We start from the raw sequence: 24397 nt of genomic DNA, 5'->3' as shown, positions 1-24397 counted from the left end.
CATGATGAGCTGCGGCCACCAGGCTCCCCTGGGTGCCCCCACCCCCACCCCTGGGTGCCTCTGCTCTGGGAGAGGGAGGAGGCTGGAGGCCAGGGCCACCCCCTGGTGGACACTGAGGGAGGCGTACCCCACCCCATCACCCAGGGAGCAGCCATGGCCCTTTGCAAAATGAAGGGGGACGTGAGGAGGTGGGACAGTTCCATAGATGAGACTGAGCCCAGGGCTTCGGCTTCTAGAAAAATCCTGGCACATTGGCTCCCAGGCGGCAGCAGGCCTGTGGTTTGGGGAGACAGCAGCGAGGCGAGGCTGGAGGGGGAGGAAGCTCTCCTGCGGCAGATGGCGCACAGCTCGGTCTTGGCTCGGGTGCAGAGAGGATCAGAAGTAGGCATGCGGGAGACAGCCGCCCGCCCGTCAGCAGCTCGGGATGGCGCAGGATGGCAGACTCGGCAAGGGAGGTGGGGGTGGGCAGCCAGTCTCCCGGGGGCCTGGGGTTAGCCTTAGCGGGTGGGATGCCCCCAGACCCCGCCCCAGTCTCTCCCTCTCTAATAACGTCACAGCAGGAGGGGCAAACGTCCACCTTTATTGGGGAAAAGGGAGCTTCAGTGACCATTTCAAACCCCATTTCATTTCCAAAACAGAAGCAAGCAAGAAAACGTGAGGAGAGCTTGGAAGCATCCCCAGCTCTGAGCCTCTTTCCGGGGGACACAGGCAAGCAGGCTCTGTCCAGGGTCATCACGTGGGGGGCAAAGGAGTCAACAGTGGAGTACAGGAGGTGGGCCTGGGGCTCAACTAGGCCAGATCCCCCAAACGAGCAGGCACCAACCAAGGTGCCTGCTCCAAGGACCCGGGGGAGAGCTTACACCAAGGACGTTGGCTTCCAATTAACAGAACAGAACAAACCGGGGAGAGCACCGACAGCTGGGTGTCCCCAGCCCGCGCTGGAGCTGAGGGCACAGTGTCCGGGCCATGGGGACGGCTGGGCCAGAGGCCAGGGGCGATGCTGACTAAGGTGTTGCAGGGTGGGGTGTGGCCTGCTGGAACAGACGGGACACAGGCGTGCGGGCCTGGCCCTGGCACTGAGGTTCTTTGTCCCTGTCCCCGAGGTCCCCTTCTGCTGAGGTGCGGCCTGAGCTCGAGGCCTTCAGGGAGGGCTGAGGAGGCAGCAGAAAGTGAAAGGGGTGGGAAGAGAGACCCCCAAAACTATGCAGAGGTAAAGGAGATTTCCCCCGAGGCTGGAGTCCAGTGTGACTCCTCCCCACGCCCTGGTCTGGATGCTGGAGGTCGCTGGCTTCATCCCTGAAGAGCTGCAAACCCCATTCACTGGTGACCACACAGCGGCCCCCAGGAGAGCTGGAGGAAGCAGGCCAGCCCCTGCCTGTGAGCTCGGGGGAGGCTACAGCGCATCCCCAGAGCCGATGGTGAGGGTGCCCTGGCCACTGAGGAGCCTAAGGAGAAGCAGGGAGAGAGAGGAGGGCACAGACCACGCTCCCACCTCTGGGTGGCCCAGTGGGAGGTGTACCCCAGGGCGGCCCGGCCCCCCAGGATGCATGCACACCCCCAAGCTCAGGTGTGGCCCCTAGGCCACGCAGGCAGGGGCGGTGGTGGGGGCAGGAAGGGCTCCCCCAGAAACGGCCTGAAAGCAGACAACCAGTGACATCAGAGCTCCCGCAACCCTGGTCATTAACAAGCAAGGGGGTGCTGTACACACGGAAGAGGGGGACCCCCTTCTTCTGCCTCTCCCGGGCCCCGAGCAGGAAGGGGGCAGGGCCACGGGGAGGGAGCGTGGGCGGGCCTGAGGAGATCTAACAGAGGAGTGGGGAGTTCTGGGCTCTGTTTCCAGCAGTGGGGTCCAGTCTCTGAGCCAGCAGCCCTCTCGAGGGCCTCAGGGGGCGACCACGTCCACTCCAAAGCTGGCCAGCAAGCAGAGGTGGTCCGAGGAGCAGAAGGGGTTAGGGAGCCCGTTGGCCGCCCAGAGGATCTCCTCAGACAGCAGGGAGAGGCGGCCCAGCAGCTTCAGCGTGCCGTCCCGGGGCGGCCGGGGCTCTGCGCACAGGACACCGCGGTGGGGAAGCAGCCAGCCATGTGGCACACGGGGGGGGGGGGGGGGGGGGTGCCCGACTGCTCCCTGTCCCCCTGTCCCCCAGAGGAGGCGTCTGCTCAGACATTCTATGAGGACCCAGCATCACACGTGCCAGACTGATGTTCCCGTCCCCTCTCTCTCTCTCTCTCTCTCTCTCCTCTCTCTCTCTCTCTCTCTCTCTCTCTCTCATCTGTTAACAAATGAATGAACCTTTTTGTAAATACAGACAGACACACACACACAGAGTGAGAGGCCACAGCACCAAGTTTCATTTCATTCAATGCGGTGGTGCCAGGCTCCAACCCAGGTCACACACGGCTATTTCACTGGACTGAACAAACCTTTTCAGAAAAGAAAACACAAGGCCAGGTAGGGGCACCCTGGTGGTTACCATGCACCCTTGCTCAAGCCCCCGGCCCCCACCTGCAGGGGGGAAGCTTCACGAGCGGCAGAGCAGGGCTGTGGCTGCCTGTCTTGTCTCCCTCCGGCCTCCCCTCTCAATTTCTGTCTCTACCTAATAAATAAATAAAAATAACTTAAAATTAATTTAAAAAAATACACAGTCCACTGGAGGGGGGTTGGCTCAGGAGAGAAAGCACTGGGTTCTCAGGCATGGGGTGTGGGGGAGACACAAAGGTTTGAGCCCCAGCATCACATGTGCCAGAGTGATGCTCTGGGGGTCTCTCTCTCTCTCTCTCTCGCATCACATGTGCCAGAGTGATGCTCTGGGGGTCTCTCTCTCTCTCTCTCTCTCTCTCTCTCTCTCGTATCACATGTGCCAGAGTGATGCTCTGGGGGTCTCTCTCTCTCTCGCATCACATGTGCCAGAGTGATGCTCTGGGGGTCTCTCTCTCTCGCATCACATGTGCCAGAGTGATGCTCTGGGGGTCTCTCTCTCTCTCTCTCATCACATGTGCCAGAGTGATGCTCTGGGGGTCTCTCTCTCTCTCTCTCTCGCATCACATGTGCCAGAGTGATGCTCTGGGGGTCTCTCTCTCTCTCTCTCATCACATGTGCCAGAGTGATGCTCTGGGGGTCTCTCTCTCTCTCGCATCACATGTACCAGAGTGATGCTCTGGGGGTCTCTCTCTCTCGTATCACATGTGCCAGAGTGATGCTCTGGGGGTCTCTCTCTCTCTCTCTCGCATCACATGTGCCAGAGTGATGCTCTTGGGGTCTCTCTCTCTCTCTCTCTCATCACATGTGCCAGAGTGATGCTCTGGGGGTCTCTCTCTCTCGCATCACATGTGCCAGAGTGATGCTCTGGGGGTCTCTCTCTCTCTCATCACATGTGCCAGAGTGATGCTCTGGGGGTCTCTCTCTCTCTCGCATCACATGTGCCAGAGTGATGCTCTGGGGGTCTCTCTCTCTCTCGTATCACATGTGCCAGAGTGATGCTCTGGGGGTCTCCCTCTCTCTCTCTCTCGCATCACATGTACCAGAGTGATGCTCTGGGGGTCTCTCTCTCTCTCTCGCATCACATGTACCAGAGTGATGCTCTGGGGGTCTCTCTCTCTCTCGCATCACATGTGCCAGAGTGATGCTCTGGGGGTCCCTCTCTCTCTCTCTCGCATCACATGTGCCAGAGTGATGCTCTGGGGGTCTCTCTCTCTCTCTCTCTCATCACATGTGCCAGAGTGATGCTCTGGGGGTCTCTCTCTCGCATCACATGTACCAGAGTGATGCTCTGGGGGTCTCTCTCTCTCTCGTATCACATGTGCCAGAGTGATGCTCTGGGGGTCTCCCTCTCTCTCTCGCATCACATGTACCAGAGTGATGCTCTGGGGGTCTCTCTCTCTCTCTCGCATCACATGTGCCAGAGTGATGCTCTGGGGGTCTCTCTCTCTCTCTCTCTCATCACATGTGCCAGAGTGATGCTCTGAGGGTCTCTCTCTCTCTCTCTCTCGTATCACATGTGCCAGAGTGATGCTCTGGGGGTCTCTCTCTCTCTCTCTCGCGTCACATGTGCCAGAGTGATGCTCTGGGGGTCTCTCTCTCGCATCACATGTGCCAGAGTGATGCTCTGGGGGTCTCTCTCTCTCTCTCTCTCTCGCATCACATGTGCCAGAGTGATGCTCTGGGGGTCTCTCTCTCTCTCTCTCGTATCACATGTGCCAGAGTGATGCTCTGGGGGTCTCCCTCTCTCTCTCGCATCACATGTGCCAGAGTGATGCTCTGGGGGTCTCCCTCTCTCTCTCGCATCACATGTACCAGAGTGATGCTCTGGGGGTCTCCCTCTCTCTCTCGCAATCCAGCCCAACATGAGTGGACACTCTTCAGACCAGACCAGACAAGATGTGGGGCTGGTGGGAGGCAACATGGTGGGGAAAGCGGGGCTCCCTCGTGACCAAAGCCCACGCAGTCACCACCCGGCACTTGGGGTTCTCCAGGTGCAGCACCCCTCCGTGGTCAGCAGCCTGAGCGGATCCGGGGGCCCCCAGCTCACCTGTGCTCTCCCCATTCTCACAGGGCTCTGCAGAGAAGAAGATGTAGTCCACCGTGGTCCCCAGGCCCATTGGCATGGTGGTGACCTCAGGGCGGCCATGCTGGGGCAGGAAGTGGGTGTAGACGGAGGTGAGGCGCAGGCAGTGTTGGAGGCTGCCCATGGCGCTGCAGTGGAGGGGAAGAGTCAGTGCGAGGCACAGGGTGCCCCCTTGCACCTCTCCCTGCGGGCTCTGTGGCTCCCTAAAGGCCCCCCAAAGAGTCTCCGCAGACGGTGTCCCAGCTGGCCGGCAGTAGCTAGTCGTTCTAGAAGCAGCCAGCTCAGCCCCTGGCTCCCCCCACCTCCGCTGAGGCCCCGTCCCCTTCTCCCCACCAGCCAGCGAGCTCTGAGGGCTGAGAACCCACGCCGCACGTGTCAGGACCTGACTGAGGGCCTTAGGCTCAGCGGGTGTCAGGAGACACTTGTCTCTCCCTCTCCCAGTGGGCAGGCAGGTACAAGAGGGGGCGGCAGGTTACCTGGGAGAGACCGGCTCTGGCTCCAGTGCCTCCTCCTTCTCCAAGACGCTGTCAGCCCAGTCAGCAGGCCGCTCTGCAGGGACCAGAGGGAGCTGGCTTCGCACCTGGCACACACTCCCGAGGCCCAGGGTTCCATCCCAAGCACCCAGGGAGCACCAAGGACAGCACCCGGGGAGCTGCAGTGGGTGGTGGTGGTGGTGGTGCTGTGGTGTCTCCCTCTATGGCCGCCTCACTCTGACTGTAGCTGTCCTGCTACTAGGGGCATAGACACCAAGCACACAAGCTTCTTTGCTGGACAAGACAGCGAGCCCACCATGAGCAGTGGAGAGGAACCGCTCTTGCCCTGCTCAGCACAGAGCACAGACACAGCTATTCCACGGCTAGCTACATGGGGACCCAGGGGATCCCCACCCCACCAGGCCCCTGCCTGAGCCCCAGGGTGTCCCGGGCCCTCGGGCTCTGACAGCCGCCAGGCCAAGTGGTGCCTCTGCGGACGCTGGGGAGGCTGCCGAGTCTCGTCCGTCATCCACGGCCCAGTGTAAAAGGCCGATCCCCAATTTCCCGGCTGGAAAGCTAATCCGTCTTTGTTCCACAGCCATCTGGTCGAGTTATAAATAGTGGCTACACTTTGTTTTCACTGCCACTGAGGTTATAGCTGAGGCTCGGTGCCAGCACTACGAAGCCACAGCTTCAAAAGCCTTTTTTCCCCCTCTTTATATTTTATTTGATAGGACAGAGAGAAATTGAGAGGGGAGAAGGAGACAGAGAGGGAGACAGAGAGACACCTGCAGCCCTGCTTCACTGCTCATGAAGTGTCCCCCTGCAGGTAGGATGCCGGCCGGGGGCTCTCAAGCACGAGGTCCTGAGTTCAATCCCTGGCATCACATGTGCCAGAGTGATGTCTGGGTCTGTCTCCTCTCTTTAGCACATAACTAAATAAATAAAAAATTTTTAAAAAACTTAAAAACCATGGTCAAAAGAAAAAATTCATCATGAATCATCAAAAATATCAATAAACTTCTGATTTCCTTCTTTTTCAAATAATTTAAAAAATTTTTATTTTCACCAGGGTTATGTTTGGAGGTTGGGACGACAAAGTAGTCATTCCCAGAGGGCATTTCTCCTTTTTTCTATTTTCTTTAAATTAGTTAAGACAGAGAGAAATTGAGTGGAGGGGAGAGGGAGAGAGAGGGTAAGGGTAAATAGCATAATGGTTTTGCAAAGAGACTTTCATGCCTGAGGCTTCAAAGTCCCAGGTTCAACCCCCCACACCAACATAAGCCAGAGCTGAACAGTGCTCTGCTAGAGAGAGAGAGAGAGAGGGAGAGGGAGTGAGAGAGAGAGAGAGAGAGAGAGAGAGGAACACCTGCAACCCTGTGAAGCTTTCCCCTGCAGATGGGGACTGGGGACTCAAACCCAGTCCTTGTGCGTGGTAACATGTGTTCTCAACTGAGTGCTCTACCAGCTGCCCTCCCCCAGATAGTTTCTAGGATTTCCGTATTTCCTTGCGAACTGACTGGCCCAGGAGCCCCTGCAGGCGAGCCCCGTGCACATCTCCCTGGCCTCCACCCTCCTTCCAAGTCACCCCCCCTCGCAAAGACAAGTGGGGTGTCAAGAGCTGCTTCCTCTAGTCCAATGTGCAGTGCAGCGCAGTGCCGGGTAGGGGCGTCCACACCAACGCTGCCCACAGCTGGACGGCTCTGATGCTGACACTGATGCTGGCTGGGAAGTTCTAGCATTTCTAACCACTTCCTCTGGATCAAGAACTCCTGCTAGGGTCGTGAGCTGTGTTGCGGTCTTTCTATCCATGGCCTAAGAACGACTGACTGTTCCCCCTTTCCTTTCGGAGCTCTTAAGACAGGGAGAGCGCAGAAGAAACAAGAGGACAGCCACCACAGCACGGCTCCACCGTTCATGACCTCTGAGCGCCAGGCTTCCGGGGGAGAAAGTGTGGACTCTAGAAGGCCAGCTAGCTCCCGGCCCTGTGCCTTTTAGGAGACAGGCAGAAAGCTAAACGTGGGAGGAGAGTCAGAGCAAGCCTTGACTCCCACTACTGCTGCTCAGGATGGAACCCAGGACCTCACGCATGCCAGACAGGGACCCCACTGCTGAGCCACCTCCCCCGGCCCCCAGAACCTTCTCCCAGAGTGAAACTGGATCCTGCCACCATCTGACGACCTGACTATGTGTGGTCTTTAAGCCCTGCCTGAGCCCGACTACTGCCAGCACCTGTTCAGTGCTCAGTGCTCGGTAACTATCAATACTTGTCAGTACCGCCCTAGTTGAGATGGTACGTTGAGGTTTGCTATTTAAAAGATCTGAGCGCAAGGCCAGGCAGTGTCGTCCCTGGTTAAGTGCTCACATTCTAATGCACAAGGACCCAGGTTCAAGACCCAGATCCATACCTGCAGGGGGAAAGCTTCATGAGAGATGCAGCAGGGCTACAGGTGTCACCCTGTCTCTCTCCCTCTCTAGCTCCCCCTCCTCTCTCGATTTCTGGCTGTCTCAATCTAATAAACAATAAAGATAATAATTTAAAAAATGATCTGAGCAGGTGAAATACCTACAGCTCTTTGCAAAATGCCAACTCACATTAAAGTCCTGGCTGAGAAGGTGGCTCAGCGGGTAGCGTGCAGGTCTTACCATGCCTCAGGAGCTGGGGGAGCTCCCCACCATGAGAACACCAGGGCTGCTCCCTGGATGACGGAGTAGTGTTTTGGTCTCTCTCTCTAATTTGATCTAGACTCGGCTCCATGATAGTACACGTGCATGAGGCCAAGGGTTCATTTTCTGGCATGATATTTAAAAAAGAATAAAATTCCTGTACAAAAAATAATAATAATTCATTACTTTCCACAAATCCTTTTACTGTAGTTTCCCCAATTGTTTCTTGGCTTAGTTATTCTTCTGAAGTTTTCTTCCCCAAAAAGCTTTTCAGATTTGAGTTTTCTTTTTCTTTTTACCAGAGCCCTGCTCAGCTCTGGCTTATTGTGGACTCTTGGGACTTTGAAGCCTCAGGCATAAGAGTCTCTTTGCAGAACTATTATGTTATTTACTCCCACCCCAGTCTAATTTCTCTCCTGTAGACTTACTCCAGTATCTTCTAGAGTCTGAAGCCAACTTGATTATTTTATTTTATATTCTAGTTGTTTTGTATTGTTTTGTTTTCTTAACATGCCAACAGAGGGCGAAGCCGGGGCCTTGTGCACAGTCAGGCACGTAGCTGCGCTTGACTGCATCAGTTATCTCCTAACCTCAGTCCCGTCAACTTCACCCTCAAAAGGAGCTAGATGGAGAGCTGTGTGGGAGCACAGCGGGTTAAGGGCACGTGGTGCAAAGCGCAAGGACCGGCGGAAGGATCCCAGTTTGAGCCCCCAGCTCCCCACCTGCAGGGGAATCGCTTTACAAGTGGTGATGCAGGTCTGCAGGTGTCTGTCTTTGTCTCCCCCTCTGTCTTCCCCTCCTCTCTCCATTTCTCTCTGTCCTATCCAACAACAACGACATCAATAACAACAATAATAACTACAACAACAATAAAAAGACAAGGGCAACAAAAGGGAAAATAAATAAATTTAAAAAGTAGCTAGATAGGGGGTCGGGCGGTAGCACAGCGGGCACAAGGACCAGCGTAAGGATCCTAGTTCAAGCCCCCAGCTCCCTACCTGCAGGGGAGTCGCTTCACAGGCAGTGAAGCAGGTCTGCAGGTGTCTTTCTTTCTCTCCCCCTCTGTCTTCCCCTTCTCTCTCCATTTCTCTCTGTCCTATCCAACAACATCAATAACAACAATAATAATAACTACAACAATAAAACAAGGGCAACAAAAGGGAATAATTTTTTTTTTAAGTGAGGTAAGATGGGGCCAGGCGGTGGCACACCTGGTTAAGTGCACACATTACACTGTGCAAGGACCCAGGTTCAAGCCCCTGGTCCCCACCTGCAGGGTAAAGCTTCACAAGTGGTGAAGCAGGGCTACAGGTGTCTCTCTGTCTCTCTCTCTCACTATCTCCCCCCTCCTCTCTCAATTTCTCTCTGTCCCTATCCAATAAATAAACAAATAAATAAAAAGGAAAAAAGTGTTTAAAAAAAAAGTGAGGTAAGTCAGAAAGAGAAGGGAGAATATGGGATGATCTCACTCATAGACAGAAGTTGAAAAAACAAGATCAGAAGGAAAAACACTAAGCAGAACATGGACTAGAGTTAGTGTATTGCACCAAAGTAAAAGACTCTGGGGTGGGTTGAGGGGAGGGTTCAGGTCCTGCAACAGGATGGCAGAGGAGGGCCTTGTGCGGGTTGTATTGTTGTGTGATGTTATACATGTACAGACTACTGTATTTCACTGTCAGCCGTAAACCATTAATCCCCTAGTAAAGAAACTGAAAAAATAAAAGAAAATTCAGAGGTTTAACTTTAGCAAAGTTCCCTGGCACTACACTGCAAAGATGCCTTTTGTTTTTTGTTGTTATTTTTTTTTAATATTTATTTAATTTATTTATTCCCTTTTGTTGCCCTTGTTGTCTTATTGTTGTAGTCGTCGTCGTTGGATAGGACAGAGAGAAATGGAGAGAGGAGGGGAAGACAGAGAGGGGGAGAGAAAGACAGACACCTGCAGACCTGCTTCACCGCCTGTGAAGCGATTCCCCTGCAGGTGGGGAGCCGGGGTTCGAACCGGGATCCTTATGCCGGTCCCTGCGCTTTGCGCCACCTGCGCTTAACCTGCTGCGCTACAGCCCGACTCCCAAAGATGCCTTTTGTGACACCATGTCAGCTGCCTGATTTATGAACCTAATCACGTGTCTGCTGACCCTCTTCCACTGTGACCGCCGTCTCTGGGTCTTCGTCTCCCTCACCCGCCCTTTATTTTGCTGCTGTCCCTGTGGCATCCGCCTCCTGTGTTGTTTCCAGCCGTGTCTTCCCTGCCATGCGCCCCAATCTTGTCTCCACTTGATGTCATGCTTTTCATTTCTTATGCCCCTTCTTCCATTTCATCTTCTGGTATCTTGCCGTGTTCCTTGACTCGCTTGATAAAGACGATTACTTGTGTGCTCCTATTTTAGGAAGGCCGTGGCTCCATCTTTTACTTACAGGTACGTGATCATGTCTACAGGCTCCACAACAATTCTTTTTCTTTCTTTCTTTCTTTCTTTCTTTCTTCCTTTCTTTCTTTCTTTCTTTCTTTCTTTCTTTCTTTCTAGGCTTACTGTGAGGGCTTGATGCTGGCACTATGAATCTACCTCTCCTGGTGGCCATTTTTTGGCCATTTTTTCCATTTTTGCCCCTTTTATTCTCTTCAATAGGACAGAAAGAAACTGAGAGGGGAGGGGGAGACATAGAGGTAGAGAGATGGACACCTGCAGACCTGCTTCACTGCTCGTGAAACATCCACACTGCAGGTGGGTCCCTGCACATACTATGTGCACTTAACCTGGAGTACCACCACCTGGCCCCTAGTTTTTATTTTTGAAGGAGGTGTGCTGTAGGTGCCTTTTATCCCCCCCCCCCCCCGTCTCCTAGAAAGGTTACGTGGCTCCCTCAGCTTCAGGGCTGGTAGGCCCCTCTCAGCTCCCACAGGAGCTCACTGGTGGGAGCTGGCCTCTGAGAGCTGCACCCCCAACAGACTAGGAGGTCACGTCCCCACTCAACACCCTGGTTAAAGAGGGTGGACGAGCCCCCATTACCTGGCTTGGTGTCCGTCACCCCTTCCATGAGCACCAGCCCCACCGGCCGCTGGCAGGCGATGGTACAGAAGCGCAGGCGCAACAGGAAGTCCCGGTCATACTTCCGCCTCTCTGTGGGCCAGGGAAGCCGGTCAGCATGACAAGGGGGAGCCCTGTGCAGGGACACTGGCGGGAGACTGAGGACAAGGACACTTCCCAACAGTCCGGGCTAAAGCTGTCCCGCTCACGGAGTGACCTCGAGGATGGCAGTGAGAGCAACAAAGGTGCTTGCTAAGAAACCGAGGGCTCCACTTCCGTTTTTGTTCATATTATTCGTTTATTTATTATTGGATAGAGACAGAGACACACTGAGAAGGAGGGAGAGAGACAGAGAGACACCTGCAGCCCTGATCACCCCTCAGGCAGCCTTCCCCCCACAAGTGGGGACCAGGGGCTTGAACCTGGATCCTTGCGCATTGTAATGTGAGTGCTTAACCAGGTGCACCCCTGCCTGGCCCCAGAGGTCCCTCCCCCCCAGCGTACTTGAGACACAGTCAGGCCAAAGTGGGGCCCCAGCTCACCTGATCTCTTGGGGTGGCAGGAGGTGACGTATTGGCAGCAGTCAGTGATGCCCAGGGAGCGGGGCCACAGCGGGGCCTGCAGCTTCCTCTGGTAGAGCTGGTGGGAGAAGTCCTCCTGTCCCGACACCTGAGGAAAGGGAAAGCATGATGGGACGGGAGCGGCCTGGCACCGGGGCGTGTGGACAGACACACAGTTACACCCGCCCTCAGAGGGAAAGGGAGAGAGAAGACAGCAAAGACTCATTTTGTTCTAGAAAGTCTGGCGTGTCTGGGAAGCAGGAAGGGGCAGGTGAGTGTGGCGTGCGGGTCAGAGAGAACAGAGCTGCAGGAGCCGTGATTCCGTAAATCTCGGCTCAGGGAAGTCTGTCTCCACAGCTCCCCACGGCGACACCAACACTGGGAGGCGACAGCCCACAGTCTGGGTTGTCCGGATCAAGGTCTAGCATCCTAAGTCCGTTATTATGAAATCACCAGGGCAAACCAATGGGGAGTGCACAGAGGCAACCACTATGCCTGGGTGATCACCCTGAACCGCAGTCCGGAGGGGACAGGGGACACACAGAATGGGACGGGGGACATTTGGACATCAGTCATCTGTCTGTCTCCAACAGCTGTGGCCAGACTGCACGCGCCTTAGTGCAGCTACACACGAGGGCTTGGCTACGTCAGAGAGGGTAGGGTCCAGACAAGCTCTCTGTCCCAGTGTACACATCAGGCAGATGGGGCTGGAGAAGCCTGCGTCACTTGGCCAAGGCAGCAGAACAGGGACATGAGCTGAGGACCGTCTCTCTTTAAAAACCAGCGCCTCTGCTCACAATGCTCGAAGCACCTGTCACAGGCAGCGCTCAGCCAAATCCCCTTCCTGTTCCCTGAGCTCCTGGGTCACAGCAGCTCCTAGGCAGAGTCACGTCTTCCTCTGCACACATGGTGGCCAGGCCATGGCTCAAGGCACTAAACAACTCAGTCGTTCTACATCCTCTCTCCATATGGCTTGTCACATGCTCAGCAGTAAGCAGGATCACTGCACGCCAAAGAAAGAAAGAGAAACACTGAGAGACGAACAGAGAAATCAGCCCAAGCTGTGTGGCCATGAGTGGGGTCAGAGAAACCAGGGATTAACCGTGAGCTGCCTACATCTGCAATCACGCTGACAGCCACAAGGAATGAGACTCATCCTGGTACTCATTGTTCTCATTGTTCGGTGAAAAAAAAACAAAACTCAAGATTCAACACACACAACTCAAATTCACGAGGTTGACGGCACAGCAGCTGTAAGAAGCACACATAGCGCGCGCTTTAGGGCCAAAGGGAACTGGAACTGGAGGTGGTGATGCTTAGTGAACTAAGTCTGATGAAAGACAGCTACCGATTTCACTCGTGTGGAATCTAGACAGCTGACACAAGGGGGGAAGAAGAGGGAGAAGGAGAAGGAGGAGAAGGAGAAGAGTAACAGTAACAGCTATCTCTAAGACTCGGTGAGGACTCTGGTGATGGGTGCTGTGTGGGACCATACTCTGTCATCTTACCGTCTTATAAACCCGATTAGTCGAAAATAAAATAGCTTTAGGGGGGCCGGGCAGTGGAGCACCCAGTTAAGCACACATAGGACGAAGTACAAGGACCCATGCAAAGATCTGGGCTTGAGCCCCCACTCCTCACCTGCAGGAGGGAAGCTGCATAAGCCGTGAAGCAGGGCTGCAGGTGTCTCTCTTTCTCTCTCCCTCTCTACCTCCCCCTTCCTTCTCAATTTCTCTCTGTCCTATCCAATAAAAAAAAAAGAAAGAAAGAAAGAAATGGCCGCTGGGAACAGTGTGTTCGTAGTACTGGCACCAAGCCCCAGCGATAACCCTGGAAGAAAAAATAAATATATATATATGTAAATAAATAAAGTGGCTTTATTTAAAAAAAAAAATTGCCAGCACAGCAAAGCACTGTATTGGCAGGTGAAGGCGAGGGCCCCAGACTCTCCCCCAGGCCCTGGGGTCCACCACCAGGCCTACAACAACAATCAGCCCTAGACTGGAAGGCAGGGGTGCAGAGAGTAAAGGAATTGGGCCTCGTTCTACAGCGTTTGGAGTCTTGTGAACAGAGAACGAATGAATGAATGAATGAATGAATGAATGAATGAATGATAAAAACTAAACTGACGGGAGTCGGGCTGTAGCACATCGGGTTAAGCGCTGGCGCTAAGCTCAAGGACCGGTGTCAGGATCCCGGTTCGAGCCCCCGGCTCCCCACCTGCAGGCAGGTCCCTTCACAGGCGGTGAAGCAGGTCTGCAGGTGTCTGTCTTTCTCTCCCCCTCTCTGTCTTCCCCTCCTCTCTCCATTTCTCTCTGTCCTATCCAACAACAACGACATCAATAATAACTACAACAATAAAACAACAATGGCAATAAAAGGGAATAAATAAATAAAATAAAATATTTTTAAAAAAAAACTAAACTGACTGCCGTGGGCCAGAGTCAAAGCCCCTAACTGGAGTCAGGGAGATGGGCGTGAGCATAAACACCCCAACAGGAGGAGGAAAAGCAGGAGGCAGCAGGGTGCCGGCACCCAGTCTCCGTGTCACCTTCCAGGCGGGCATCCCGTGGTACTGCAGCTCCCCGTCTCGGACAAAGTTGTAGAGAGGCGAGTCGGGGACGGAGTTCAGGTCCCCGCACAGGATGATGGGGCAGTGGGTGCCATCCGACAGCCTGGCCACCTTGTCCACTTCCGCCAGCAGGACGGCCATCTGCGCCAGCTTGACGTCCCCGCGACGTGGGTTGTACAGCACGTGGGTGTTGGCCACGCACAGCGGGGCCACCGAGACGGGGCCAAGGCCCTCGGGCAGCAGCGGCTGCAGCAGCAGTACCAGGCCCACGTTGTCCCGGTTCAGCAGCTCCAGGCCAGGCCGGAAGAACTCCACAGGGCTGGCACAGAGCAGGCGGAAACGCGCGGGCTTGTAGCAGACGGCACAGCCATCTGTCTTGCGGCCGGTCCTCCGCTTGTAGAAACAGGTGAAGCCTGTGGGGGACAGTCCCCAAGGGCAGAGGGCTTCAGAGGCTCCTACAGGGCGGCCAGGCGTGGGGTGGCTCCCAGGGGGAGGGGGACAGAAGGTGTGAAACAAGGGCTGCGGAAGCAGCACGGTGGTTCTGCAAACAGACTCTGGCCTGCGGCTCCTAAGCACCAGGTTCAGTCCCTAGCACCACCCTCAGCCAGAGCTGAGCAGCATTCTGGCCTTTCTTTCTGTATCTTTTTCTCACTAAAATAAATAACTAAAATGTTGGGTTGTTTCTTATTTTTGTTTTAAGAATGGTTCACTGCCCATAAGCCAGAGCTGAGTAGTACTCTGGTGTGTGTGTGTCCCTGCTTCTCTGTATCTTTTTCCCTGTGTTCCTCTCAGTAAAATAAACAAATATATAGAAAGATGAGAGAAAGAAAGAAAGGAAGCAGGCAGGCAGGCAGGCAGGCAAGGAAGAAAGGAAGGGAGGGAGGAAGGGAGGGAGGAAAGAAGGGAGGAAGGAAGGAAGGGGCCAAAAACAGATCTGGCAGGCAGGCAGAGTCCAGGCTCTGCCTCTGAGACTCTCTCTGTGGGGTCCTGATAAAGTCGCTCCATTTTTTCCAGCACCTCAATCCCCTCAGCCGCAAAGTAACACTCAGTCTTCCAGCCAGCTACCACAAGGTGCTCACTGACATGAGACTGACCAGTCCCTGAGACAGAGGGGGGGGGGAGCAGAGACAAGGCTGCAGGGAGGCATCACCCATCATGCGTAGGGAGGGCTCCAGCTGCTCCCAGTAGTGGTCTTCCTGGACCTCCTGGAGACAGAGGATCTGGGAAATGGACACGGAACCGGTCACCAGAGGTCCCGAGCGCCCTGTGATGCTGCCCAGAAGCAGGCACCGAGCCTCCCCCAGGTGGGAGCCGAGAGGCGCAGGCGTAGCCCTAAGCGGCCAGCGCCACCGCCCAGCCTGTCTGCTCCTTGGCCCCCCTCCCCCCCTCTGCTGAGGACGCACAGGGGAGTCTCCTCGAATCTGCCCCCCAGACGGGACGGGCCCAGGAAGCAGCCCTGCCCCCCCCCACTCACGTCGGGGTCCCAGTGCTGGAACTCCTGCATGAGGTTGGCGAAGCGGTAGTTCCAGCTGAGAATGTCTGGGTGGCAGTGCAGGTAGAGCTCAGAGCTCTGCTGCATCAGGTCCTGGGCCAGGATGTTGTAGGACATCAGCGTGAACTGGAACTGGGGGCCGTCCCCCGCTGGCAAGCCCTGCGGGTCGGGCTGCGGGGACAGGTCCTCCCACTCTCGCCACAGGATCTCTGCCGAGCAGGGTGACGTGGGTCACCCACAGAGCACCCGGCCGGCCCTCGCCTGTCCCACCCTAGAGCCGTCGCAGCAGCACCCCAAGGCCACTTCAGACTCCACGGCAGGTCCCACGAAGCCAGAGACAGCCCCCCCCCCCCGCCACCTTGCACCTGGCCAGCTTCTCGCACTCCTGAAACCCCTGGTCTTGAGGAGAGACTCATGGGCTGAGGGTACAGGCTTAGTGTCACCGAGTCCCGTGAGGTCTGAGAGGCTGGGAGCCATGCGCCCCCTTCTCTAGAGCATAGAACTGCACAGAAGCTCCCAGGCCCCACTCTGGCAGTGAGCCCAGCCAGTTAGCGGGTGCCCGGGGAGGGAAAGAGACTTGGGGAGCTGGGAGGGGCTCAGGGCCACCCCCGGGGGCTGGGGTCAACTCCAAGAAGGTGCAGCGGGAGGGCCACAGCCTGGCCGCGCACCCGTGTGACCAGCAGGGATCCTCTGGCTGTCACCTCTGCCAGTCACTCAGGGACCTGACACCCCAAGGCTGACACACCCCCACCCCACCCCCACCCCTGCGTGCCCGTGCCCCTCACCGTGATAGGGGATCTCCATCGGGGGAGGTGGCAGGGGCCCCACGCCCTCAAAGGGCCAGAGGGCGGCCTCCTCGGGAGGCAGAGGCTCAGACGCCATGCTCCAGGCTACCACGGCCGGGTCCTCCTCCCACTGCTCTACGGCCAGGACGCCCACTGGGAGGACCGCGCAGTCTGCGTAGGGGGCCCCCGCCTGGAGGGGCACGGCTGTCCACAGGGCACCCGCCGCCTCTGCCAGGGGTTCCTGGCCCAGCAGCTCGGGGGGCACTTCCTCCAGGCTCTCGGCCGCCCGCAGGTCACTCAGCTGCCTGGGGGGCCACTTGTCCTCGGGGGCGTCAGCTGGCAGCCCCGGGTCCTCCATCAGGCGCGCCAGGCTGCTCTGTGAGAGCCCCTTCTCCACCAGAGGCGGCTGGCTCTGGGCGGGGAGGCCCTGGCTCGAGCCCTCCTCTTGCCACTGCTGCAGCAGGCCCTCACACTCCTCCTGCCCGGGGCCCCGAGGGGCCATGGCGAAATCGCCCTCTACCTGGGAGCCCGAGCTCTTCGCCAGGAGAGCATTTTTGCGACACGTGAAGAAAGCATCTGGGGAGAAAGGCAAAAGGTGGAGTGGTCAGAGGACAGTGGAGCCGAGTTCCTCCCCTGGCGTAAACGCCAGTCCCGGCTGGCACTGCCTGCGTCCCATCCCTGTGGCCTCATCACGTTGCTGGTGTGTTCAGCGATGTCCAGAGGGCTGAGCGGGTGGGGGCTCCGAAAGAGAGAGGGAGACACAGACAGCGAGAGTGAGAGAGACCACAGCACCACAGCCTCCCGTGTGCCGGAAGCCCAGCTCAAACCCGGGCCACACACACGGCAAGGCGGCACCCTACCCGGCTGAGCTCTCGCGCCAGCCCAAGTGGGGGCCGACTTCTCAGCACAGGAACGAGAGAACGGCTGCCCCACAGCACCGAGGGCAGAGGTGACGATGACCCCTCTCACCCAGAGCTGAAGGGTGCTTCACACAGAACCAGAACTGTGGTCTGAAACCAAAAGGACAGAACCCCATAGAGATGCCCCTCAAAAAGGGACAGACTGGGCTGTAACACGGGACAAGGGAAGTTTGAACTAGGTGACTTCCCCAGAGTTTCTCTCCTCTAAATCCCCCAGTCTATGACAAAAGAAAAAAAAATCCTTCAAAAAGCTATATAACTTAGTTCTTTCTTCTTTTTTTTAACCAGAGCACTGTTCAGCTCTGGTTTATGGTGGTGCAGGGGACTGAACCTGGGATTTTGGAGCCTCAGGCATGAGGTTCTCTTTGCAGAACCGTTATGCTCTCTGCTCCTGCCCCACTTACTTCATAGCAAAGCTCGCCCAGGCCCTCTTGTGCAAGTCATTCTCCTAAGCTCGCCCAAACCCCATTGGCGTTTCTATCCCATAACCCACCAGAGGCTGCAAATCAGAAGCTGTCCCCTCCCCGTGACAGCAGCCACCAATGCCAACCACCAGCGGGAAACTAAAATTAGAGCTCAGAGCTGCCGGCAGAGCACGCGGGCAGGTGCTGGGCACAACTGAGTCTTAGCCACCGGCATCACTTTGTCAACTTTTTTCTTTCACAGCAAGAAAACCCCTCACAGTGGTTCATGTGTTCAAAGAACCGACTTCACGTAGGGTTTCACGTGGGTCAGTGGCTCTGCAAACCAGTGGCTCGCAGCCCAGGGTGACCCTGCCCTGCAAGGACATGCAGGGTGGCCTGAGGACAACGCGGGGGTCTCAGCAGAGGGCGCTAGTGGCATCTAGTGGTTACAGGAGAATCCTGGGGCTGAGCAGCATGGATCACCCGGGCCGCTGTCCACAGCACCAGCAGGACCCTCGCTCTGGACAGAAGCATCTTCACGTGCTTATGCCAAGAGATTCTTTGAGTTTATGTTACTGATTTTCATGTCTAGTTCTTTTAGAGGGGTGGTGGTGGCTCCAAAACCCTTTTATTTAAAGACCTACTAGGACCAGGCGGGGGCGCACTTAGTTGAACGCACACGTTACAATGCGCAAGGACCCAGGTTCAAGCCCCTGATCCCCACCTGCAGCGGGGAAGCTTTGCAAGTGGTGAAGCAGGGCTGCAGGTGTCTGTCTGTCTCTCTCCCTCTCGATCTCCCTAGCCCTTCTCAATTGCTGTCTCTATCCAGTAATAAATTTTTTTTTTAAGACTTTCTGTAGAAACCTAATACACCAAGTGGACAGAGAGCGGCCACGCTAATGGGTGGGGTGGCCCCTTCTCAGACCTCTGAACAAGAAACCTCCAGAGACGGCAGCCACACCGTTAACGGCTGCAGCTTGGCTGCCTGCGGGCTGTGGGGTGGCAGCTCGCCCGACACAGACACTGTTGGCACGACTGCTGCACAACTCCTGGGGCGGAAGTTCATGCCACTAGGGAGTCACTGCCCGCTCTGCACCAGGACCGCCAGGGAGCGAGAGAGCAGACAGGGCTCTGTGGGTGCTGTGAGGAGGACGCACGAGTGTGGCTGAGCCAGCTGCCCCGCACCCCACACCCTGCACCCGGAGCTCAGGGGCTGCTGCAGGGGTGAAGCCTGCCTGCGCCCTGGGCATCGAGACATGGACCAGGCAGCCCCAGGCACACAGCTGCTGGTGGGGCTCAGGGGAGTTGGCTGTGGGTGGAGTTGGGGGTATAACCTGAGTGGACTTGAGGGGGTGGGCTTTAGGGGGATTCACAGGGTCAGCTGCATTGGGGGTCAGGGAGGGTCAGCTGCAGGTTGGGGTCAGGGAGGGTCAGCTCCAGGTTGGGGTCAGGGAAGGTCAGCTGGAGTCAAGGAAGGTCAGCTGCAGGTTGGGGTCAGGGAGGGTCAGCTGCAGGCTGGGGTCAGGGAAGGTCAGCTGCAGGTTGGGGTCAGGGAAGGTCAGCTGCAGGTTGGGGTCAGGGAGGGTCAGCTGCAGGCGGGGTCAGGGAGGGTCAGCTGCAGGCGGGGTCAGGGAGGGTCAGCTGCAGGTTGGGGTCAGGGAGGGTCAGCTGCATTGGGGGTCAGGGAGGATCAGCTGCATTGGGGGTCAGGGAGGGTCAGCTGCATTGGGGGTCAGGGAGGGTCAGCTGCATTGGGGGTCAGGGAGGGTCAGCTGCAGGCGGGGTCAGGGAGGGTCAGCTGCAGGTTGGGGTCAGGGAGGGTCAGCTGCAGGTTGGGGTCAGGGAGGGTCAGCTCCAGGTTGGGGTCAGGGAAGGTCAGCTGCAGGCTGGAGTCAAGGAAGGTCAGCTGCAGGTTGGGGTCAGGGAGGGTCAGCTGCAGGTTGGGGTCAGGGAGGGTCAGCTGCAGGTTGGGGGTCAGGGAGGGTCAGCTGCAGGCGGGGTCAGGGAGGGTCAGCTGCAGGTTGGGGTCAGGGAGGGTCAGCTGCAGGCGGGGTCAGGGAAGGTCAGCTGCAGGCTGGGGTCAAGGAAGGTCAGCTGCAGGTTGGGGTCAGGGAGGGTCAGCTGCAGGCGGGGTCAGGGAGGGTCAGCTGCAGGTTGGGGTCAGGGAGGGTCAGCTGCAGGCGGGGTCAGGGAGGGTCAGCTGCAGGCGGGGTCAGGGAGGGTCAGCTGCAGGTTGGGGTCAGGGAGGGTCAGCTGCATTGGGGGTCAGGGAGGGTCAGCTGCACTGGGGGTCATGGGGCCCCCTTGGGTGGGATTTAGGGAGTCAGGTGCGGGGGGTGGGTCCGGGGTGTCCGCCTGGTCGGGGCTCAAAGCTGTCGGCTGCAGGCCAAGTTGAAGCAGGCGGGGCTGCGGGGTCGGCGCAGGCGGGGCCACGTGCGGGCGGACGGGGGGGCATCCCACGCAGGCGGCGGGGGCCGCAGCCTTGGGGCTCAAGCTCAGCGCCGGGGCCGCCCGGGGTGGGGCAGCGTCACGCCCGGCCAGCCCTCCGCCTTCACCGCGGCCGCTCAACCTCGCGGGGACACTTCCCGGCGGGGGGAGAGGCCAGCCCTCCGCCCCCGGCCCCCAGGGGCCCCGCCTGGGCGAGCCGTGCCGGCCACCCGCCGTCAGGACCCGGGCCGGTACCTGAGAGGGCGCGGAAGAGGCGCGCGGCCGGCAGCAGCAGGTAACACAGGCAGGAAGCGATCATGGCCGCCCGCGCCCGCGCCCGCCCGAGCCTCCGCAGGCTACGCCCCGCCCACGGTCCCGGCCACGCCCCCGCCTCAACAACAACTTTATTGAACGCTCTGGGCACGCCCGCGGCCGCCAACCGGAGCCTCCGTAGGCCACGCCCCAGCCACGGCCACGCCCCCGCCTCAACAACAACTTTATTGAACGCGCAGGGCCACGCCCGCGGCTGCCCTCCGGCGCCGCCGCAAGCCCACGCCCCGCCCGCGGCCACGCCCCCGCCTCAATAACAACAACTTTATTGAACGCTCTGGGCACGCCCACGGCCGCCAACCGGAGCCTCCGTAGGCCACGCCCCAGCCACGGCCACGGCCCCGCCCCCGCCTCAACAACAACTTTATTGAGCGCTCAGGGTCCGCACTCATACTGACCCCCCATTCACCCCTCTCTCCCACTAGTGCCTCAACAACAACTTTATTGAGCGCCTCGGCAACTTTATTGGTACAGACAAGCCTGACACCGCCCGCCCTATCCCACTAGACTCGGTACCGCCCAGGCCACGCCCACTGCTGGTGGGCGCTTCAACAACAACTTTATTAAGCGCTCAGGGCCGCAGGTGCATCTTGGCTGGACGCGGCGCCTGTCGCCTTGGCAACTGGCCTGGTCCAGCTCCCGACAGCCCTCCCAGCGCCGGGATTTGAAATCCAAGCGCCTCGGTGGAGGCGCCATAGCAGTGCCCAGAGGCCACAGTTTCACTCCCACCTCCGCCACCCAACGGGGTGTCCCCCCACCAGGGAACCTCGGTCTCCTCCCCCGTGGGATGTGGGGCTGGGCTTTCTCTAGGGCCTCCCGCGGCACCTGCTGCTGCACACTTGTCCCCCCTCGCCCAAGAGAGCCCGCTGTTCCCGTGCCACCCCCCCTCCTCGGACCCCAGGTCACACCTCCTTCCAGCACAGAAGGCTGTGTCCCCCTTTCCCAGCCTAAGGGACCCGGGCCCCAAGTCTGGGAACGGAGGGCATGCCCTGGCGAGAGCCCCCTTCCTTCCTGCCACCCGCCCGGGGCTGCCACCCGCTGTCCTGGTGCCACGCCGCAGGGAGCAGGCGGCTGGGCACTGGTGCACGGAGCAAGCCGCAGCACCCAAAGGCCCCTGCTCCCCCAGCCCTGAGCACCCCGCCCCGCCAGAGGAGCACCCCGGCTACCCAGTGCCTGCGGGGTGCAGTTTCCAATCTGCGGCTGGAGCCTTGGCTGCTCGGGGAAGCCCTCGGGGGAATCTCCAGACCCAGGGCCGGCCGGGTACATCATCACACGCGAGGCTGCGGGAAGAAGGGCAGAGTCAGAGTCAGAGGTCCGCACCCGGGGCTCGCTGTCTGCTCAAACTCAGGGGCCCCGCAGTCAGGGCTTAGAGAGGCCTTCCTGGGCCATCCTTCCGTGCTGTCGCAGTGGTTACCCAGAAGTCCAAGTTCCAGACCAGGCCCTGATTAATCCAGAGTGCTGGCTCTGGAAACTAAGTCTATCGTTTCCTGAAATGTTGTTTGGCTCAAGCGCTTGGAAAATATCTTGTATATATATTGAAGGCCCTACTCCTGGGTTTCTGGATTAACAGGTCTGGAATGGGGCTTTTAAAAAATCATTTTGGGAGTTGGGCAGTAGCGCAGCTGGTTAAGCGCAGGTGTCACAAATTGCAAGGACCGGCATAAGGATCCCGGTTCGAGCCCCGGCTCCCCACCTGCGGGGGGGGGGGGGGGGGGGGGCGCTTCACAGGCGGTGAAGCAGGTCTTCAGATTTCTTTCTCTCCCCCTCTCTGTCTTGCCCTCCTCTCCATTTCTCTCTGTCCTATCCAACAACGACGACATCAATAACAGCAACAACAATAACTACAACAATAAAACAAGGGCAACAAAAGGGGATAAATATTTTTTAAATCATTTTATTTGAGAAGCAATAGATTAAAGCACAGTTGTGGACACATGGGTACAATCTCTCATCTCCCCATTGCAGAACACTCTCGCCATCATGCACCAGGACTGGACACCCCCTCCACCTTCCCCTTCTCCTCCTTTCCCAGAGTCCTTTGCTTTGGTGCAACACACCAAACCGATCCAAGTTTCACGGCGGCGGTTTCCCTTTCTGTCTTTATTGCTTGAATTCTATGAGTGAGGTCATCTGCTATTTACCCTTCTCTTTTTGGCTGACCTCATCTAAACCCTCCTCCAAGTCCCGTCCAAGATGAGGCAAAGGAGAGGATGTCATCATTTCAGGCAGCTAAGGAGTTGGGCTGGGGTCCTTTACCAATCACTGGGGCACAGCTTGGGATCCCCTCCACTGAAGGACTGGCCTGACATGGCTATTCAGTGCGGCAAGACCACACTGCCCAGTTTCCATTTCCAGATCCATATTCAGCTCTGTTGCAAAGTTTAGGGCAGCCAGAGGCCCTGTGACTTCTTTTTAGAATATTTTTTTCTTGCCATGCAGGCTTTTTTCTTCTTTTAATCTTTATTTATTGGCTAGCGACAGCCAGAACTCGAGAGGGAAGGGGCTGATAGAGAGGGAGAGGGACAGAGACACCTGCAGCCCTGCTTCACCACTTGTGAAACTTTGCTCCTGCAAGTGGGGACCAGGGACTTGAATCTAGGTCCTTATGCATTATAACATGTCCGATCAACCAGGTGTACCAACACCTGGCCCCTGGGCTAATGTTTTGGGTGAAGTTCCCATGTATAAAAGTGATTTGAGTCTTCCTGAATCAGAGGAGTAGCATTTTTTAAAAATTTTATTTTCCTTTTTTGTTTCCCTTGTTTTTTCATTGTTGTTGCTCTTGATGTCATTGTTGTTGGATAGGACAGAGAGAAATGGAGAGAGGAGGGGAAGACAGAGAGGGGGAGAGAAAGACACCTGCAGACCTGCTTCACCGCCTGTGAAGTGACTCCCCTGCAGACGGGTTCAAGCCCCCAGTCCCCACCTGCAGGGGGAAAGCTTTGCAAGTGGCGAAGCAGGGCTGCAGATGTTTTTCTGCCTCTCTTCCCCTCTATTTCCCCCTTCTCTCTTGATTTCTGTCACTATCCAATAAAGATGATTTTTTTTTGCCTCCATGGTTATTGCTAGGACTTGGTGCCTGCGCTATAAATCCACTGTTCCTGGCTGCCATTTTTTTCCATTGTTATTTTTGTTGCTATTACTGTTGCTGCTGCTGTTGTTGTTGGATAGGACAGAGAGAAATTGAAAGAAGAAGGAGAAGACAGAGAGGGGGGAGAAAGATAGACACCTGCAGACCTGCTTTACTGCTTGTGAAGCGACCCTTCTGCAGGTAAGAAATCGAGGGCTCAAACTGGGATCCTTGTGCCGACCCTTGTGCTTTGCACTATATGTGCTTAACCTGGTGCACTACTCTCTGGCCCCCTAAAGATTTTTTTTTTTTTTTACCAGAACACTGCTCAGCTCTGGCTTATGGTGGTGCAGGGAATTGAACCTGGGACTTTGGAGCCTTAGACATTTGAGTCTGTTTGCATAACCATTATGCTATCTATCCCTGCCTCAAGATTTTTATAACTAAAAAAAAAAAAAAACCTAGCCCAGGACACTTGCACCCCAAGCATGACCCTGTTCCTTTCTACCTTGAAGGGAGCCCAGGTCTTAGTCCCATCTGCCTCCTTTCCCCAGGGCTGTCTGAGCTGGAAGCCCTGTGTGTCGCAGCTGCCTCTAAAACACCTTTCAGGATGAACGAGTGAAGAAGGGACACCCAGTACCCCAGATTTCCATGTTTCTTTCTGATCAAGGTTCCCACCAGCATTTTCCCCAGAGAACTACCATGTCCCCAAGTCTCCTAGGCACTGACCTGACCCGCTGGTGTGTCTAGAGTCTCTCAGGAAGGAGCGGCCTTGCCTCCAGACCCCCTCGACAGTGGGCTGCCCGTGAACTTGAGCAACAGGACGTGTGGGGACAGCCAGGCACGGGGCTGCTGGTCCTGCAGCTTCTGGCCCGGCTGCCCAGCCCTCTGGGTCGAACACCTGTTCGGCTGTGGTGAAACGACAGAGCGTGGGGACAGACCATATGCTGGTGGCTCTCTGCCCTCAGGCTTCCACTCAGAGTCCAAGGACACTCTCCCAGGGGAGAGAGTAGAAGGGGAGAAGAGCCGGGCAGGGACGGCCCAGGCTCAGCCATCACTGAGGGTCTTCACACCGCCCTGATAGAAGGACATGGTGGCGGCTCTTG

General features: G+C 57.0%; 1 protein-coding gene and 1 long non-coding RNA gene across 3 annotated transcripts; both read right to left on the bottom strand.

The window, feature by feature from the left end:
• Nucleotides 1-560: 560 nt before the first annotated feature.
• Nucleotides 561-24346, bottom strand: ANGEL1 (angel homolog 1). 2 transcript variants are annotated; one of them, XM_060181334.1, is made up of 11 exons: nucleotides 24021-24346; nucleotides 21388-21501; nucleotides 16141-16716; nucleotides 15338-15564; nucleotides 15014-15083; nucleotides 13843-14276; nucleotides 11274-11400; nucleotides 10714-10824; nucleotides 5039-5111; nucleotides 4527-4690; nucleotides 561-2043 (listed from the first exon to the last, which is right to left on the bottom strand). In XM_060181334.1, exons 2-11 carry the CDS (start codon nucleotides 21488-21490, stop codon nucleotides 1883-1885), a joined length of 2046 nt encoding a protein of 681 aa, XP_060037317.1. In that variant the 5' UTR covers nucleotides 21491-21501; nucleotides 24021-24346; the 3' UTR covers nucleotides 561-1882. The 2 variants fall into 2 exon arrangements, with proteins under 2 accessions (XP_060037317.1, XP_007530197.1); XM_007530135.3 differs by lacking the exons at nucleotides 21388-21501; nucleotides 24021-24346 and adding an exon at nucleotides 20147-20266.
• On the bottom strand, nucleotides 9121-10697 carry LOC132535456 (uncharacterized). The gene is made up of 2 exons (XR_009547270.1): nucleotides 9772-10697; nucleotides 9121-9469 (listed from the first exon to the last, which is right to left on the bottom strand). It is a non-coding gene; the product is annotated as an uncharacterized LOC132535456 (long non-coding RNA).
• Nucleotides 24347-24397: the final 51 nt, after the last annotated feature.

Source organism: Erinaceus europaeus, chromosome 22 (assembly GCF_950295315.1).
Source record: "Erinaceus europaeus chromosome 22, mEriEur2.1, whole genome shotgun sequence".
NCBI lineage: Eukaryota > Metazoa > Chordata > Mammalia > Eulipotyphla > Erinaceidae > Erinaceus > Erinaceus europaeus.
The sequence above is the reverse complement of the archived record's forward strand: the minus strand, read 5'-3'. Positions and strand labels throughout refer to the sequence as shown.